Here is a 17,936-nt window from a genome sequence, read left to right as displayed (position 1 = left end):
TTTAAACGAACGGATCGGACAGAGGGAGGGAGGGAGGTACGCATTCTACCTAAGACAAGATGATCAAACATGAAGCCCACCACCATCAGATTGGCGAAAGTCAGGGAAAAGAATCAACAGTAACGATCGTAGCATTCACATCAGCTGATTTAGAGAAATTAAGAAAAGGCAAATGCAGGATGGATGAACAAGGATTTGAATCAGCACACTCCCAAAACACAAGCCTACCATCTTGCCACTGACTTTGATTTCATTACTTTTATTTCAGACATCATTTAATTAAGAACGTGAGTTTGTGGTTTTCAGTGAGTATAGTACTTAAGTGAATCCTCTAGATTTATTACTTACAGTCACTGAAATTTGTAATATCAATAAAAATTCATTTTTTAGACAGTATCACATAACGAATACTTAGTAAGAAAAATATCTTTATTCACCTTGAAAGTACTCATACTGTCAGTTATCTACAGTAGTATCTTGATACTGCTTAAAAAGCTACTATTTTTGAAGTTGGAGGTAAAAAGATTTTTTTTTTAAACCATCCAAGCATTTGCGTTATGTCTTTGTACAAAGAAACCCCAGGGGACTGGCATAAGACCACTACAGTTCACTATGTATGTAAATGATCTCGTGGCTGTCAAAATCTTACGAAGGCTGCTACAGTATATTGCAAAGTTGCATTGCCTGAAAATTGAACCAAACTTCAGGAAGACATGCAGAGTACAAACATTTGGTACAAGCACTGGCAATTGGCCTGCGATGTAAATGTGTAATGCATTGTGAATAAGTAGCTGTAAGAAACCTGGGAGTAACCGTCTATAACAACCTAAAGTGAAACAGCTACGTTAAACTAGTCATAGAAAATGTAGATATGCAGACGCCTGACACTCAATTGCGGTATACAACTTTACAAAAACCATGCTGCAGTACCAAGAGTCAAAGGAAATGGCAAACAATGTTCACGAAAGTATCAACAACTGGTTTTATGAAAATACTCTCACACTCAACTTTAAAAAGACAACTAGAGTACTCACCAATGATAAGTATAGCACATTATGATGATGCTGGGCTTTTTACTTTATCAGTCATCACAGCAATAACATACTGAAATGTGTGCCCAAGTTTGTTTATTTTAAGTATAATGTAACAAGGAAATCTTTATACAAAGAGCTTTAAAAAACTAAAAATTCGTGTATGTGTTTCTTATATTTCATTAGGGGCACAGCAGCTAACTGGCAACCGAAGGGATCTTCAACCCTGCCTAGATTGTTGACATTGCCACATGTAAATGTTAGAATGGAAGGCCATACATGAATAAGATACCAGAAGCTTACCTTAGATGCTGTGGCCTATGTAATTTAAAGAATGTAAATGTGTTTCAAAATGAAAAAAAATATGTTCAGTTCTTAATAGCCATTCTATGATAGTCATAGAAAGTGAGTACTCTAGTTGTCTCTTTAAAGTTGAGTGTGAGAGTATTTTCATAAAACCAGTTGTTGATACTTTCGTGAACATTGTTTGCCATTTCCTTTGACTCTTGGTACTGCAGCATGGTTTTTGTAAAGTTGTATACCGCAATTGAGTGTCAGGCGTCTGCATATCTACATTTTCTATGATACTGACACATGAACGTAAAACTACCAATGTGGCAGCTGTCTGTATAAAGTGTTCCAAAATAAAACACATGGTGTCTTCCGAAAAGAAGATCAAAAGTGTTTATGGAATATATTATTTTTGATAATACTGAATCCAATTTGTGTTGAATGGGTTTGAAGATCATACTAAAAATATCTCAACATGGTGAGGAAACAATAAATACGGTGAAAACTTCAAACCTTCTTTGGTGTCTGTATTGACGGTATTCAAACTGGAAACAGCACATTTTGGAAATCCTAACATCCTAGTTCAGCCACATTTGCACTCTGAATAATTGCAAATCCCTGGGAGGTACACATTGGCAAGTTGACATATTTTGCATATCTTCATTCAATAATTTTATATGGAATAATGTTCTGGGGCAACTTATCTTTAAGAAAGAAAGTCTTCATTTGCTATAAGAATAAAATGTGATCCTCATCCACCTTAAGATGAATTTATTTTGAGAATGAGTAACAAATTATGTGAATGAACAGGAAAAAAACTAATGGACACTTTCATATCACTGTGAGCAAATAATAACAAAACCCTTTAAAGCCTCCCATATTGATAAAGACACAAACTGACTGTCACTTTCAGAAATGTCATTACTGTAGCTATGACAACCCATATTTATGAAATCTTAAAGTTATATCACCATTACTTATAACTGGAAACTACCTGATCAATAAATGTTAAGCATGATCTTCAAATTACTTGCTCAATTTTTTTCCTTTTCTCTTACCTTTTTAACACTAACTATGGGGAAAAAAGATGAAAGCCTTCGTATAAAATGCTTCATGAGCTTCCCATCATCTTCCCCATTTTTTTAATTATTAAGTACATGTTGTATTCTCTAAGTGACATTATTAAAGTCAGGATGAGGCAAAGACAAAGGAATGAAAGACGACTTATGCTGAACAGCTATTCTATGGTGAAATCATCAGACAGGGCCAAGTTCAGTTCAAGGGCAGGAAACTGGCTGTCTCCATACCACACGAAATATATGCCTTGACAGATTTAGGGAGACCAAGGAAAGCCTAAAGCTGGATACCTACATGGGGACTAACTGCTGTCCTCTGAACTCTAAGGCCACCACACCACATCTCAATGGAGGTGATTTTCCTTTTATTTATTGTTGGTACATCCACAGCTCATGGTCCAGTGGTTAGTGTCACTGCTTCTAGATCACATGCTCCCAGGTTTGATTCCCAGCCAGGTCAAAGATTGTCTCTACTCAGAGACTGAATGTTCCTGTTGCCCTAATCATTTCTCCAGATCTTCAAGAAGACAAGCACATCATGGAAGCGGTGTCAAATAGAAATTCCTGCACCAGACAGCCAAACAAGCCTAGACAAAGTCTTTGCATCTATACTCTGTGAACCACCATGTGGCGCATGGCATAGGGTGCACTCCATTATACCAGTTATTGCAGTTTCTTTCTGTTCCGTTCACATATGCTGCATGGGAAGAATGACTGAATACCTCTGTGCATGCATTAATTATTCTGATCTTATCCTGTGATGGGCAGGAAGTAGTTGTATACTCCTAGCATCATCATTTAAAGCCAGCTCTTGAAACTTTGTTAGTAGACTTTCTCGGGATAATCTACATCTATCTCCAAGAGCATGCAAATTCAGATCCTTCAGCATCTCTGTGACAATCTCCCAAGGATCAAACAAATCTGTGACCATTCATAATGCCCTTCTCTGTAATGTTCAACGTCCCATTAGTCCTATTTTGTACAGGCCCCACACAATTGAAAAATATTTAGAATCTGTCACACGTGCCCCGATTTGTAAGCAATCTCTTTTGCCAACTGATTGCACTTCCCCAATATTCAGCCAATAAACCGAAATCTACCACTTGCTTTACCCACAGCTGAAACTATGTGATCATTCCATTTCACACCCTTATATAGTCTGCCCAGGTATTTGTATGAGTTGGCAGATTCAAACGGTGAATCGTCGACACTATAGTCTTACAATACTATACTTTTTTCACTTTGTTAAATGCATCATTTTATATTTCTGAACATTTAAAGAAAGTTGTCAATCTTTGCACAACTTTGAAATCTTATCAAGATCTGACAATATTTATGCAGCTTCTTGCAGACAATACTTCACCAAAGATAACTGCATCATCTGCAAAAAGTTTAAAGTTACTATTAATGCTCTCCGCAATGCCATTAAAATACAACATGAACAGCAAGGGTCCTAACACACTTCCCTGGGGCACACCCAAAGTTACTTCTACATCTGACGACTCTCCATCCAAAATAACATGCTGTGTCCTCCCTACCAAAAAGTGTACTATCCAGTCACAAATTTCACTTGATACCCCATATGATTGAACTTTTGACAGTCAGTATAGGTGTAGTACTGAGTAAAAGCTTTACCGAAATCAAGAAACAATGCACCTGACTGCCTTGACAAAAAGTTTCCAGTATGTCATGCGAGAAAAGAGCGATTTGGGTTTCACATGATAGATGTTTTCGGAATCCATGCTGATTGGCATTGAGGAGGTCTTCCTGTACAAGATACCTCATGACATTATGTTTGAGTTCAGAATATGCTCTAAGATTCTGCAACAAATTGCTGTTAAAGATATTGGATCTTGTTCATGGATGTGACCTGTGCTTTTTTCCAAGAACCAGACATGGATTTTTGTGCGAGGGATCTATGGCAGATTACTCTTAGAAGGAGGGCTAACTCAGCCACAAATTCCGTAACAAATTTGATAGGGATTCCTTTGGGCCCTGGAGTTTTGTTTAATTTTGACTACTTCAGCTGTTCCTGAACACCACTGACACAAATACTTATTTCATTCATCTTTTCATTGGTACGAGGATCGGATTGGGGCAGTTCTGGGCTTTCCTTTGTGAAGGAGCATTTAAAAACAAGAGTTAACTATTTCAGCTTTCGCTTTGCTGCCACCCTCAACTTCAGTTCCTGTCTTATTCACTAAGGACGAAACCAACTTTGGTGCAATTAACAGCCTTTACATATGACCAGAATTTCTTTGAGTTATGTGAAATGTATTACAGAACAGTAATTTATAATAAATTTGGATCATTTATAGGGCTACTCGTCTTTAAGGGAAAACTAAACATAACACAATATGTTAGTTAGAATACCTGCTACAGTAACTAAATCAGAAATGCCAATTTACCACAAATTACTCTTAGATTATGCAAAGGGCAATGGTAGCTTTCAAGAAAGTATGTTTATTTGCACGACTTACAATAAAAATAAGGGGTGATGCATTTTTTGTAGTAACTGTAAACCAACAACACTGATTTGCTATGAAACGTGTTACGTATCCAAAAAAAACACATATTGGTAACTTGCGAAAATATAGTTTTGTCAGTGTGCACAAATTCTCCAAAATAACATATTACTCACGTGATTACACAATGTAATTACAGAACAATTAGTTTGAATAAGGATAAGTCTACTGTTCTGAAAGAGAGCTATTCCATTTAAGCATACAAGTGACAATAATAGTACGAGTTCTTAAGATGGCACTTGTAAATATTTTCAATTTCACAATATATCACAATACAAATGGGTATTGATACTATCAGTAAAAGAGTATGCTGAAGCGATACGAACGGTAAAATAAGTGAATCTGGAACTCTAAATCAGTACACAAATCCCGTACATGCTGTCTCACACAAAGGAAAATCCCGAACTCAGCTTTTATATATAAATAAATGGGCATACTGTACGGATTTTTCACTTAGCTGTTTCACTGCACACTTCTACACTGGTGTGCCACAGAAGTGCGATTTTACCTTGCTAAAAAACTGCTAAAATGTGGGGCAAAGCACATCATCTGCCTGTTGCAGCTAATATGTCTCCTGGCCAATAATGCCATATGATTTATATACAGGGTGAGTCAAGAGGAAAGGTACATGTTTTGACAGGTGATAGCATAACTGATTCTGAACAAAAAACTTTATGTGGACATATGCCCTATTCCGAATTGTTTCCAAGATAGAACACTTTTAATGTACATTTCTATTTAATTTCTGTATTATTCATTGTCATTGTTTACAACAAATCACAGTAATACAGAGGAACCCAGGCGAACATTTTGATACAGGACACTTGTGGTGTCGTTTTCGAGCTATTAAAGACACACATAGCAAAGTAATATTAAACATGTTCTAACTCTGAAACCATTAGTGTTAGGGCATATGTCCATATGAAGTTTTTTGTTCAGAATCACTAGTGCTATTGAGTCACAAAGCATGTACCTTTCCTCCTGACTCGCCCTGTGTGTAACAGTGCTCAAGCTTATTTTTCTGCATCCCATCAGATTAGCAACACTTTTTCTCTATTCTTCCGATTCCACTTATTGACAGCGTTGACAAATTGACAATTTTTACTAAGTAAGAAAACATACATAAAAATGCACTATTGTGTGTTTCAACAGAAACTTTAATTTTGCATGAACAATCAATAAAAAGGTTAAAAATCAGGAAAAGGTGCTTTAAAAAATAAGTACATCTTCATTAACAAAAAGTGTTCACTGTATGAAACTGGCACTTCAAACAAATATTTACACAAAAGCATATATTCTGCCAGAGCTGCTGCCACCAACAAAAGCCAGCTGAGTTGGATGAAATTCGCAAACAGAGAGAACCACCTGAAGTTCTGGATCCATGAGTTCATGAACTATTTTTCCATGAATACCATACAGCTGCACCTAAAAATCAAAAAAATAATTTTAATTTCAAAAACTGAATACAATAACATGTACGCTTCAATATGGAACTATGACGCCATTACAGATACCAAAAATTAGGAAGTTTCAAAACTATCACAGACTAGACCTGATGCCTTAGAGGATCACAATGATCACCTTGTAAACTAAATTATTTTATTTATTTTTCCACTTCAGGTCACAATTGGTGTCATAACCAATTCTGACCTCTCAGCAAGTCATCATCATATGCTCCAAATACGTTACATAGTACTCCATCAAAGTAAAACTGCAAAACAGAAAATTGTACCACATGCAAGTGTTCAGTTTCATTTTAACAAGCTACACTAGAACACACCCATATCGTATAATGACTTGCTAACAAGTCGAAACTTCTTGTGATGCCGTTTATGTGAACTGAGGCTCAAAAATAAATAAAATAATATTGTTTCCATAGCTATGTTCTCTTAAACAAAGGTACCGCAAGAGAATAAGAAGCATACTGATGTGTGTAACTAGATAAGTTTTATTTGAGAATGATTAATAAAATGGTCTTAATCAGTGTCAGACTTATTTGAAGACTTCCAAAACTTGTACAACATTTTATTCTGAATGATATAAAGAACTCTACCAGTCACATCCAAAATTTCTGTTACAATTTATTGTTCACAGAATGATGCTGTGTATATAGTAATGGACTAAATGAAGAACAAGGTCCACTATATTAATAAAAATCAGCAGGTCAGTAATTTAAATGAAAAAGCTTTATGAAGAACATGCAATCATGTGACTGAACAAAATCCATCTCACCAAATAGTTATTACCACAAATTACAGTTATTACCACAAATGCTTTAGTATGTCATTAAAAACAAGGACTTGTTTAGGTAAGTTCTGTACCATCTATCACACTACATTGCCTTCAAATGAGTTGCCTGTTACATTAATTAGCTAGTTGACCTATTACTATATTGTGTACAATGGTTAGAGATACTGTGCACAAATGTCACAGTATTCACAAACGTCATCTTAACTAAGTTAAAATATGATTTTTGGCTCTTACAGACAGATCTGAATCTGATACTGGCATATCTTTGTAGGTAATGAAAATATTTACATATGCAAAACAGGTATTACAGTAACTGACTTTCTGAGAATTTTCAAAGTTGAGGTCAGGGCAGTGCGTCACTAGCAGAGCACTCTACTGCTTTCCTGGGGGTATGATAAAAAAATTTGAGTTCAACATGTGTCATCAATCATGGTTAAATTTTACTAGTACTTTGTATTCTTGCATTTTTGTTTAAGTTCGGTCTTCATCTACTTAATCAGCTGAATATGCTGACTACTGGAGATTGCTCTACAAGCTGAAAATGAATTGTCCAACATGCTGTCAAAACAATTAAAGAAAGTAATCTTAATTGAGAGTTCTTTATCCTGATACGTTACTCAGGCATTTGCTGATAGCTCTTAAGCAGGAGACTTACACTTATAAACCAAAACATTATGACCTGTTTGATGTCGCCTGCTAGCATTGCAGGCACACGATGGGGTAATGAAAGTACATAATCGAAGCAGACACGGAGGGGGGATCACACTAGTGAAGATATGTGCTACAAATCCATTGACATATGCAATTTTGACAAAGGGCAGATTATTATTTTGCAGAACCTATGAACAAGTATCTCAAACGGCAAAGCTGGTCAAATGTTCACTTGCTACTGTCATTACAATCTACAGAAATAGGTAAAAAGACAGTGAAACTACAACTAGAAGCTAAATGGTTGGATGTCCACGACTTCACAGAATGTGGGGTTTAGAGGCCTGTCAGTGATCTGTAAAGTAGGATACGTAGTGATCTGTGGCATCTTTGCCGAAAGAGCACAATGCTTGTGCATGCAGAAGTGTTTCAGAGCACACATTCATCATACATTGTTGAACATGAAGTTCCAGGGCAGACTTCCCATACATGTTCACTTACTGACAGAATGATATCATCAATTACGATTGTGATGGACACGGCACCAACAGGATTCAATAGTTGATCAAGGGAAACATGTCAGCTCTACAAGTGAATCATATTTTTGCTACACTAGGTCAATGGTCATCTCTATAAATGCTGTCATCGAGGTGAACAGTGTACCAAAACATGCAGCATGCCACAGCCGCAGTTTGGTGGGAGGAGTATCATGCTATGAGACTTGCATAGGACCTGTGGCAGTAATCAAAGACATGCTGACAGCTGCAAATCACCTGTATCCCTTCACGTTTTATGTCTTCCCAGATGGCTATGTCATCTTTCAGGAGTATAACTGTCCATGTCTATAAGCCAGAACCGTGCTACAGTGGTTCAAGGAGCATTATAATAAACTCGTATTGATGTCTCAGTGACAAAATCTGCCTGATCTAAATCCTATGGAACCCTACTGGGTCACTATTGGGCATCATCACCGCAAATGCAAATCAGTGGCCTATTATTTATGCAAATTACATGACTCATGCATAAACATCTAATGCAATATACCTCCACAAACCTACCAACAAACTGTCTGACCCCTGATACTTGGAATCAGATATGTATTTTGTTTCAAAGATGGACAAACAAGTACATGATCATGTTTTGGCTCATCAGTGTAATTTTGAAACACATAAGAACAATTTAAAATAACTCTGAGAAATTCTTCTCCAAATAATATGCTGTCTTCTTGTAATTCACCATAAGGATTTTTTGGTCTTCATTATGACTGATGAAAGCACTGACTTTACAGAAACAGAACCGATGTTCTGTGTGTTCTGATTAACTGTGAGACAATGTATCATTTGCGAAACACCAGAACAACTGCAGTTCCTTAATGCTTATCTACAATTCCAGAAGTTATAAGCTCTTGTGTATCTACTGCTGCTTTTGAAAATTCTACAAGGGTTGAATGAAAAGTAATGCCTCCACCTTCATTAATTGGGTTTGCAGGGGAATATTTTAATAAATCAAACACAGAAATAATCCTTAGAATGAGATCTTTAATTACCAATATTCACTTTTCCATATAATCACCAGCCAATTGGATACATTTCTGCCAATGAAGAACAAGTTTTCTGAAGTGCCAATGAAGAACAAGTTTTCTGAAGCCGTCGCAGAAGTAGTCAACACAGTGTTTCCGCAACCACAGTCTCACAGTTCTCTCAACATCTTCATGAGAAGCATTATGATGTCCCCGCAAATTGTCTTTCATTATCGGGAACAGATTGAAGTCAAATGGCGCTAAATCTGGACTGTTTGGAGGATGCCGTAGGTGGTGAGATTCAATCCCTGAAGTTCTGCTGTGGTGGCACGTGAAGTGTGTGGTTTGGCATTGTCATGTTGGAGGAAAACATTTCCCTTTTCCTTTTGGACCCTTGTTAACAGTCGTTTCAGAGTTCGCAGTGTTGTGATTTAATGCTCTGAATTTATTGTTGTTTTACAATCAAGGAAATCAACATGGATAACACCATTTGCGTCCCAGACCACTGTAGCCATGATTTTTCCAGCTGACGGCTGTGTCTTTAATTTCTTTTTCTGGGGCGAGTCTGTGTCGATATTCCATAGATTGATGTTTCATCTCAGAGTCGTAATGGTATACCCACGTTTCGTCTCCTGTGACAACTAAATGGACAAAGGCGTCGCCTTAATTCTTGTAAAGTGAGGAGTTCCCGGCAAATTTCAAGTCTGTGCGCTTTCATTTCAGGAGTCAGCATCCGGGGCACCCACTGTGCACAAATCTTCCGATAGCCAAGCAAAGCAATAATGTGACCCCACACGTTCTTGTGAAATGCCAATTGTGCTTGCAATTTCTCTGTGAGTGATATGACGATCTTCCTGAATCAATCTGTCAACAGTCTGCCTGTGATACTCAGTGGTTGCTGTCACAGGATGTCCAACTCTGTCTGTCACACATGTCAGATGTTCCCGCCTCAACATCTTCAAACTTACTCGCCCAATGACACACAGTACTCACATCAACACAATTACCATAAACTGCTTTCATTCTCTGATGAATCTCCTTTGGGGCGACACCTTCTGCTGTCAAGACTTCAATGACTCCACGTTGTTTAAATCGCATTGACCGACTGTCTGCGCAGGGTTCCATACTTTACAGTGTAGCAATACAACCGTTCAGTGCTAAGTCTTACCACCAACTGGAGCTGTAGAGAAGAGGCTACAGAACAAGCCAGTACCTGCCACATACCAACGCTGTGAACTGTTGAAGAGTTACGAAGGTGGAGGCATTACTTTTCAGTCAACCCTCTTATTATTGTTACTGTTCCGTGTCACTGATTTGTGCCATGCTGTATCACGTCAGGTCAGTATTTTGCAATAGTGTATGTTTTGTGTCTGCATGGGCCCTTGGATAATTGATTACTTTAAGCATAATGTTGTGATAACCATCAGTTAAGTTCTTATTTGACCTGAAATTAGTTTACCAAACAAATCTGTATGTTCAGTTATGCTAAACAAAACATGCAGGTTCAAATATATATGCCTTTATTTAAAAAAACTAGCTGAAAAAGACCAGCTTCACGTGGTTTTTAATTTCATTTGTTCTCTTCCAACATTCCAGATCACTCTATAACACAGTAAGAATAGAATGTCAAATCAAGTACCTTTCAGCTGTTTCATTTCCAAACTCTCTATTTTATTGGGCTACCTGTTTCAGTGATACATTATGCTATCTTCAGGTCCCCTGACTAATGTGTAGGAAAATTCCAACCTCGGTTACGGTCAACAGCCAGCAGATGATGTTTAAAGTGATCACTGTATAAAAATCTACATATACCAGTTTTTGAATGCTGGCCACTATTTTGAGCAGACCCATGGTTGGAATCTTCCTACACATCAGTCGTCAGGGGACTTGAAGATTTCATAATATATCACTGAAACTGTAACACAATAAATTAAGTTGGAACATTAGATGGCTGGAAGGCATTTGATTTCACATTATGTACTGAACAAATAATGTCCTGCAAACCATCTCTGAAAAGATGGACATAGAGAGACATTGTAAAAATGTTAGTATGCCATTTTAAAATTTTTAAATGCTATGAAATACTCTTTTGTACTCTTAAAGTCACTAAACTATTCATCAACAAGCCAATTTGAAATATAGTACTCTGCCAGTCATTTCTTTATAGAACACATTTTAGAACAGTTGAAAACATTTGTTAACAACATAGATAAATCTCAAATTCTTTCCCTTAAAATATACACTGATGAGAAAGAGATGGAACATGTCCTGGTGAAAATCCTCTCCCAGCCGTATTTAATTAAAGAAAACTTTGCTTTGTGTTCACTATATTTCATACTTTCTTATAAACTACCTTCGTCATCTTGCTATTTATTAAGCAGATACATAATTCTTTCAGTATCCCATCCCAGAAAAGCATGAGTCTCTCAAATTAATATGACAACATGTGGTTTTTTTTCCTTGCCCACCCAGCCTTCACTACATCCTAGTACACCTCTATGCCACTCCCAATCCCATGCCATAAGGATCATATGAGGGGTACCCGTGGTCTAGGGGTAGCGTCTTTGATTCATAATCAAAACGTCTTCGGTCCCGGGTTCGATCCCCGCCACTGCCTAAATTTTGATAAATAATCAGCATTGGCGGCCGAAGACTTCCGGCATAAGAAGTCGGCCTCATTCTGCCAACGGCCTTGTCAAGGAGGGCGGAGGAGCGGACAGAGGTTCAGGGCACTCTCTTGTCCTAGGGGTGGGAAATTGGCCCTGAAGGCAGAAGAATCAGCAATGATCAACGACATGAGAATGCGGAAGGCAATGGAAACCACTGCATTAAAGACACGTCACGTGTATCCACACGACATGTGGCCAGTAATTGAAGAAGTGTCATGATGATCTCTCCATTGGCAAAAGATTCCGGAGTAGTCTCCCATTTGGATCTCCGGGAGGGGACTGCCAAGGGGGAGGTTACCATGAGAAAAAGATTGAATAATCAATGAAAGGAAAACGTTCTACGAGCCGAGGCGTGGAATATCAGAAGCTTGAAGGTGGTAGGGAAACTAGAAAATCTGAAAAGGGAAATGCAATGGCTCAATCTAGATATAGTAGGGGTCAGTGAAGTGAAGTGGAAGGAAGACAAGGATTTCTGGTCAGATGAGTATCGGGTAATATCAACAGCAGCAGAAAATGGTATAACAGGTGTAGGATTCGTTATGAATAGGAAGGTAGGGCAGAGGGTGTGTTACAGTGAGCAGTTCAGTGACCGGGTTGTTCTAATCAGAATCGACAGCAGACCAACACCGACAACGATAGTTCAGGTATACATGCCGGCGTCGCAAGCTGAAGATGAGCAGATAGAGAAAGTGTATGAGGATATTGAAAGGGTAATGCAGTATGTAAAGGGGGACAAAAATCTAATAGTCATGGGCGACTGGAATGCAGTTGTAGGGGAAGGAGTAGAAGAAAAGGTTACAGGAGAATATGGGCTTGGGACAAGGAATGAAAGAGGAGAAAGACTAATTGAGTTCTGTAACAAGTTTCAGCTAGTAATAGCGAATACCCTGTTCAAGAATCACAAGAGGAGGAGGTATACTTGGAAAAGGCTGGGAGATACGGGAAGATTTCAATTAGATTACATCATGGTCAGACAGAGATTCCGAAATCAGATACTGGATTATAAGGCGTACCCAGGAGCAGATATAGACTCAGATCACAATATAGTAGTGATGAAGAGTAGGCTGAAGTTCAAGACATTAGTCAGGAAGAAGAAATACGCAAAGAAGTGGGATACGGAAGTACTAAGGAATGACGAGATATGTTTGAAATTCTCTAACGCTATAGATACAGCAATAAGGAATAGCGCAGTAGGCAGTACAGTTGAAGAGGAATGGACATCTCTAAAAAGGGCCATCACAGAAGTTGGGAAGGAAAACATAGGTACAAAGAAGGTAGCTGCGAAGAAACCATGGGTAACAGAAGAAATACTTCAGTTGATGGATGAAAGGAGGAAGTACAAACATGTTCCGGGAAAACCAGGAATACAGAAATACAACTCGCTGAGGAATGAAATAAATAGGAAGTGCAGGGAAGCTAAGATGAAATGGCTGCAGGAAAAATGTGAAGACATCGAAAAAGATATGATTGTCGGAAGGACAGACTCAGCATACAGGAAAGTCAAAACAACCTTTGGTGACATTAAAAGCAACGGTGGTAACATTATGAGTGCAACGGGAATTCCACTGTTAAATGCAGAGGAGAGAGCAGATAGGTGGAAAGAATACATTGAAAGCCTCTATGAGGGTGAAGATTTGTCTGATGTGATAGAAGAAGAAACAGGAGTCAATTTAGAAGATATAAGGGATCCAGTATTAGAATCGGAATTTAAAAGAGCTTTGGAGGACTTACGGTCAAATAAGGCAGAAGGGATAGACAACATTCCATCAGAATTTCTAAAATCATTGGGGGAAGTGGCAACAAAATGACTATTCACGTTGGTGTGTAGCATATATGAGTCTGGCGATATACCATCTGACTTTCGGAAAAGCATCATCCACACAATTCCGAAGACGGCAAGAGCTGACAAGTGCGAGAATTATCGCACAATCAGCTTAACAGCTCATGCATCGAAGCTGCTTACAAGAACAATCTACAGAAGAATGGAAAAGAAAATTGAGAATGCGCTAGGTGACGATCAGTTTGGCTTTAGGAAAAGTAAAGGGACGAGAGAGGCAATTCTGGCGTTACAGCTAATAATGCAAGCAAGGCTAAAGAAAAATCAAGACACTTTCATAGGATTTGTCGACCTGGAAAAAGCGTTCGACAAGATAAAATGGTGTAAGCTGTTAGAGATTCTGAAAAAAGTAGGTGTAAGCTATAGGGAGAGACGGGTCATATACAATATGTACAACAACCAAGAGGGAATAATAAGAGTGGACGATCAAGAACGAAGTGCTCGTATTAAGAAGGGTGTAAGACAAGGCTGTAGCCTTTCGCCCCTACTCTTCAATCTGTACATTGAGGAAGCAATGATGGAAATAAAAGAAAGGTTCAAGAGTGGAATTAAAATACAAGGTGGTTTTTTTTTTTTTTTTTTTGTGCGCTCAACTACTGAGGTCATTAGCGCCCAGTCACAATTGTTAGAGCACATAGAATCCAGTAAATTCAAGAGGGGGAGGGGGGGGGGGGGGACACCAGAAAGTTCTTACAAAGATCCAGATAAAATAAGTGTAAGAGTTAGATGTCTTTGGACAAGCCAGTCAAAGTAATGAAACGAAGAACACGAGCAGCTGCTCGAGCGTCATCAGCTAAAATATCCTGTAAAGTAGATGGCGGAGACAGGACAACACGAGATTGACTAAAACGGGGACACGACAATAAAACATGGCGCACTGTTAATACATGACCACAAGGGCACTGCGGGGCTGGGTCACCAGAGAGCAGGTAGCGGTGGCTAAACCAGCAATGCCCAATCCGCAACCTGGTCAGAAGGACCTCTTCTCGCCGAGATGGTCGGGAGGAAGTTGTCCAAGCAGTTGGGAACAGTTTTACTGCCCGGAGCTTGTTTCCTTGAAGTGATGACCAAGTATCCCACCACGACGACACAAGCCTCTTACAAACAACCCCACTAACGTCAGATGACTGGACACAATGGGAGGCTGGCCGAGGCAGGAGGACTGCAGCCTTGGCTGCAGCATCAGCAGCCTCATTCCCAGGCACTCCTACATGGCCGGGAACCCACAGAAAGCTGACAGGAGAGCCACCATCAGAAAAAGAATGGAGGGACTGCTGGATCTGTTGCACCAAGGGATGGACCGGATATGGAGCTCCAAGGCTCTGAAGAGCACTGAGTGAATCAGGGCAGAGTACATACGATGAATGGCGGTGGCGGCGGGCATACTGAACGGCCTGATGGAGAGCAAAAAGCTCGGCCGTAAAGCTGGAACACTGGTCGAGGAGCCGGTATTTAAAGGTGACGGCCCCGATGTAAAGGCATAGTCAACACCATCATCAGTTTTGGAGCCATCAGTGTAAATAAAGGTGTGACTGGCAAGTCGCGCACGAAGTTCGACAAACCGTGAGCAGTACACTGCAGCTGGAGTACCCTCCTTCGGGAGCGAGCTGAGGTCGAGATAAATATGAACCGGAGCCTGGAGCCAAGGTGGTGTCGGGCTCTCACCCTCTCTGAAGGTGGTAGGGAGGGCAAAATCCAATTGTCGAACGGACTCCAGGGGGCAGCAGGGCAGACACATACAACCCATACTGACGGTCGAGAGAATCGGCGAAGAAGGACGGATAAGAGGGGTGGTCGAGCATTGACAACAGCCGGCAGGCATACCGACAAAGCAGTACATCGCGCCAGTAGGTCAATGGTATTTCGGAAGCTTCAGCATAAAGACTCGACGGGACTAGTGTAGAATGCTCCGGTTGCAAGACGTAACCCCCTATGGTGGATGGAGTTGAGACGACGTAAGAGGGATGACCGAGCAGACGAGTTGACGAGGCTCCCATAATCCAGCTTTGATCGGACTATGGACCGATACAAGCAAAGCAGGACAGTGCGATCCGCTCCCCAAGATGAACCACTAAGAACTCTGAGGACATTAAGGGAACATGTACAACGGGCAGCCAAATAAGAGACGTGCGGAGACCAACAAAGTTTCCTGTCCAGTGTGAGCCCTAGAAACTTAGTTGTTTCCACGAATGGGAGTACAACAGGACCGAGATGTAAGGATGGCAGAAGAAACGCTTTATATCGCCAAAAGTTGATGCAAACCGTCTTCTCTTCAGAGAACCGGAAGCCATTTACCACGCTCCATGAGTATAGGCTGTCTAGACAACGCTGAAGGCAGCGCTCCAGGAGGCATGTTCTCTGGGCACTGCAGTAGATCGCGAAGTCATCGACAAAAAGAGAGCCTGAGACATTAGGTGGAATGCAATCCATAATTGGATTGATCGCTATGGCAAAAAGGGCTACGCTCAAGACGGAGCCCTGAGGCACTCCGTTCTCCTGGAGGAAGACATCGGACAAGACGGAACCCACACATACCCTAAACTTTCGATATGTTAAAAAGGAATCAATAAAAAGGGGCAGGCGACCACATAGACCCCACCTGTGCATAGTGCGGACGATACCTCCTCTCCAACAGGTATCATAAGCCTTCTCCAAATCGAAGAACACAGCTACCGTTTGGCGCTTTCGCAAAAAGTTGTCCATGATGAATGTCGACAAGGTCACAAGGTGGTCAACAGCGGAGCGGCGGCGACAAAAGCCGCATTGAACATTGGTAAGTAGCCGTCGAGATTCAAGAATCCAAACTAACTGAGCGTTAACCATGCACTCCATCACCTTACAGACACAGCTTGTAAGAGAAATGGGGCGGTAACTAGAAGGAAGGTGTCTATCCTTCCCGGGTTTGGGTACAGGAACAACGACGGCGTCACGCCAACGCATGGGGACTTGACCTTCGGTCCAGACGTGATTGTACGTACGAAGAAGGAAGCTTTTGCCTGCCGGAGAAAGGTGTGCCAGCATCTGAACATGAATGGCATCTGGCCCCGGAGCAGAGGACCGGGACAGTGCAAGTTCATGTTCGAGTTCCCGCATAGTAAAGGGGGCATTATAATTTTCCAGATTCAGCGAGTGGAAGGAAGGTCGCCGAGCCTCTTCTGCCTCTTTCCTGGGAAGGAAGGCAGGGTGGTAATGGGCAGAGCTTGAAACCTCCACGAAAAAGCGGCCGAAGGCATTGGAGACATCCACAGGATCAACAAGGACCTCATTACCTGAGGTCAGGCCAGGTACCAAGGAGTGGGCCTTAATGCCCGACAGCCGGCACAGGCCACCCCAGACGACAGAAGAGGGAGTAAAACTGTTAAAGGAGCTGGTGAAAGAGGCCCAACAAGCTTTTTTGCTGTCTTTGATGACTCTACGGCATTGCGCTCTGAGTCGTTTGTATCCAATACAATTCGCCAATGTAGGATGGCGGCAAAAGGTGCGGAAAGCACGCCGTCAAGCACGGATAGCGTCTCTACAAGCCTCATTCCACCAGGGGACGGAAATGCGACGTGAAGAAGAGGAAGTACGAGGAATGGAACGTTCGGCAGCACTGACGATAACAGCCGTGAGGTATTCGACCTGACTGTCACAACTGAGAAAATCCGGAAAGGTCGCCAGGGAGGAGTAAAGTCCCCACTCAGCTTTCGGTATGTTCCAGCTCGAAGGACCTGGGGATGGGGTGTGGTGCAGGAGACGAACGACACAGGGGAAGTGGTCGCTCGAATAGGTGTCAGAAAGGACATACCACTCGAAACGACGGGCAAGAGTGTTAGAACAGATCGAGAGGTCCAAGTGGGAATAGGTTTGAGTAGAGTCCGAGAGGAAAGTCGAGGAGCCAGTATTGAGGTAGACAAGATTGAGATGGTTGAAGACATCCGCCAAGAGGGAGCCTCTCTGACAGGATGCAGGAGATCCCCAAAGGGGATGATGGGCATTGAAGTCGCCAAAAAATAAAAACAGCGGAGGAAGCTGAACAATCAGGTGCATCATGTCAGCCCGACTAACTGCGGATGACGATGGAGTGTAGACGGTACAAACAGAAAAAGTA

At 40.7% G+C, this 17,936-nt stretch overlaps 1 protein-coding gene across 1 annotated transcript in view; it reads right to left on the bottom strand.

Annotated features, from left to right (window-relative positions):
* Positions 1 to 6,059: 6,059 nt before the first annotated feature.
* LOC126170759 (WD repeat-containing protein 76-like) overlaps positions 6,060 to 17,936 on the bottom strand; it is a 185,287-nt gene continuing 173,410 nt past the window's right edge. Inside the window, exon 12 of the mRNA XM_049920750.1 lies at positions 6,060 to 6,348. Within this exon, the coding sequence (XP_049776707.1) occupies positions 6,202 to 6,348 (147 nt within the window). The 3' untranslated portion in view covers positions 6,060 to 6,201. The remainder of the gene's footprint in view (positions 6,349 to 17,936) is intronic.

The sequence above is a fragment of the Schistocerca cancellata genome, chromosome 1 (genome assembly GCF_023864275.1).
Source record: "Schistocerca cancellata isolate TAMUIC-IGC-003103 chromosome 1, iqSchCanc2.1, whole genome shotgun sequence".
Taxonomy (NCBI): domain Eukaryota; kingdom Metazoa; phylum Arthropoda; class Insecta; order Orthoptera; family Acrididae; genus Schistocerca; species Schistocerca cancellata.
Note: the sequence above shows the minus strand (reverse complement) of the source record. Positions and strands in the feature narration are given on the sequence as shown.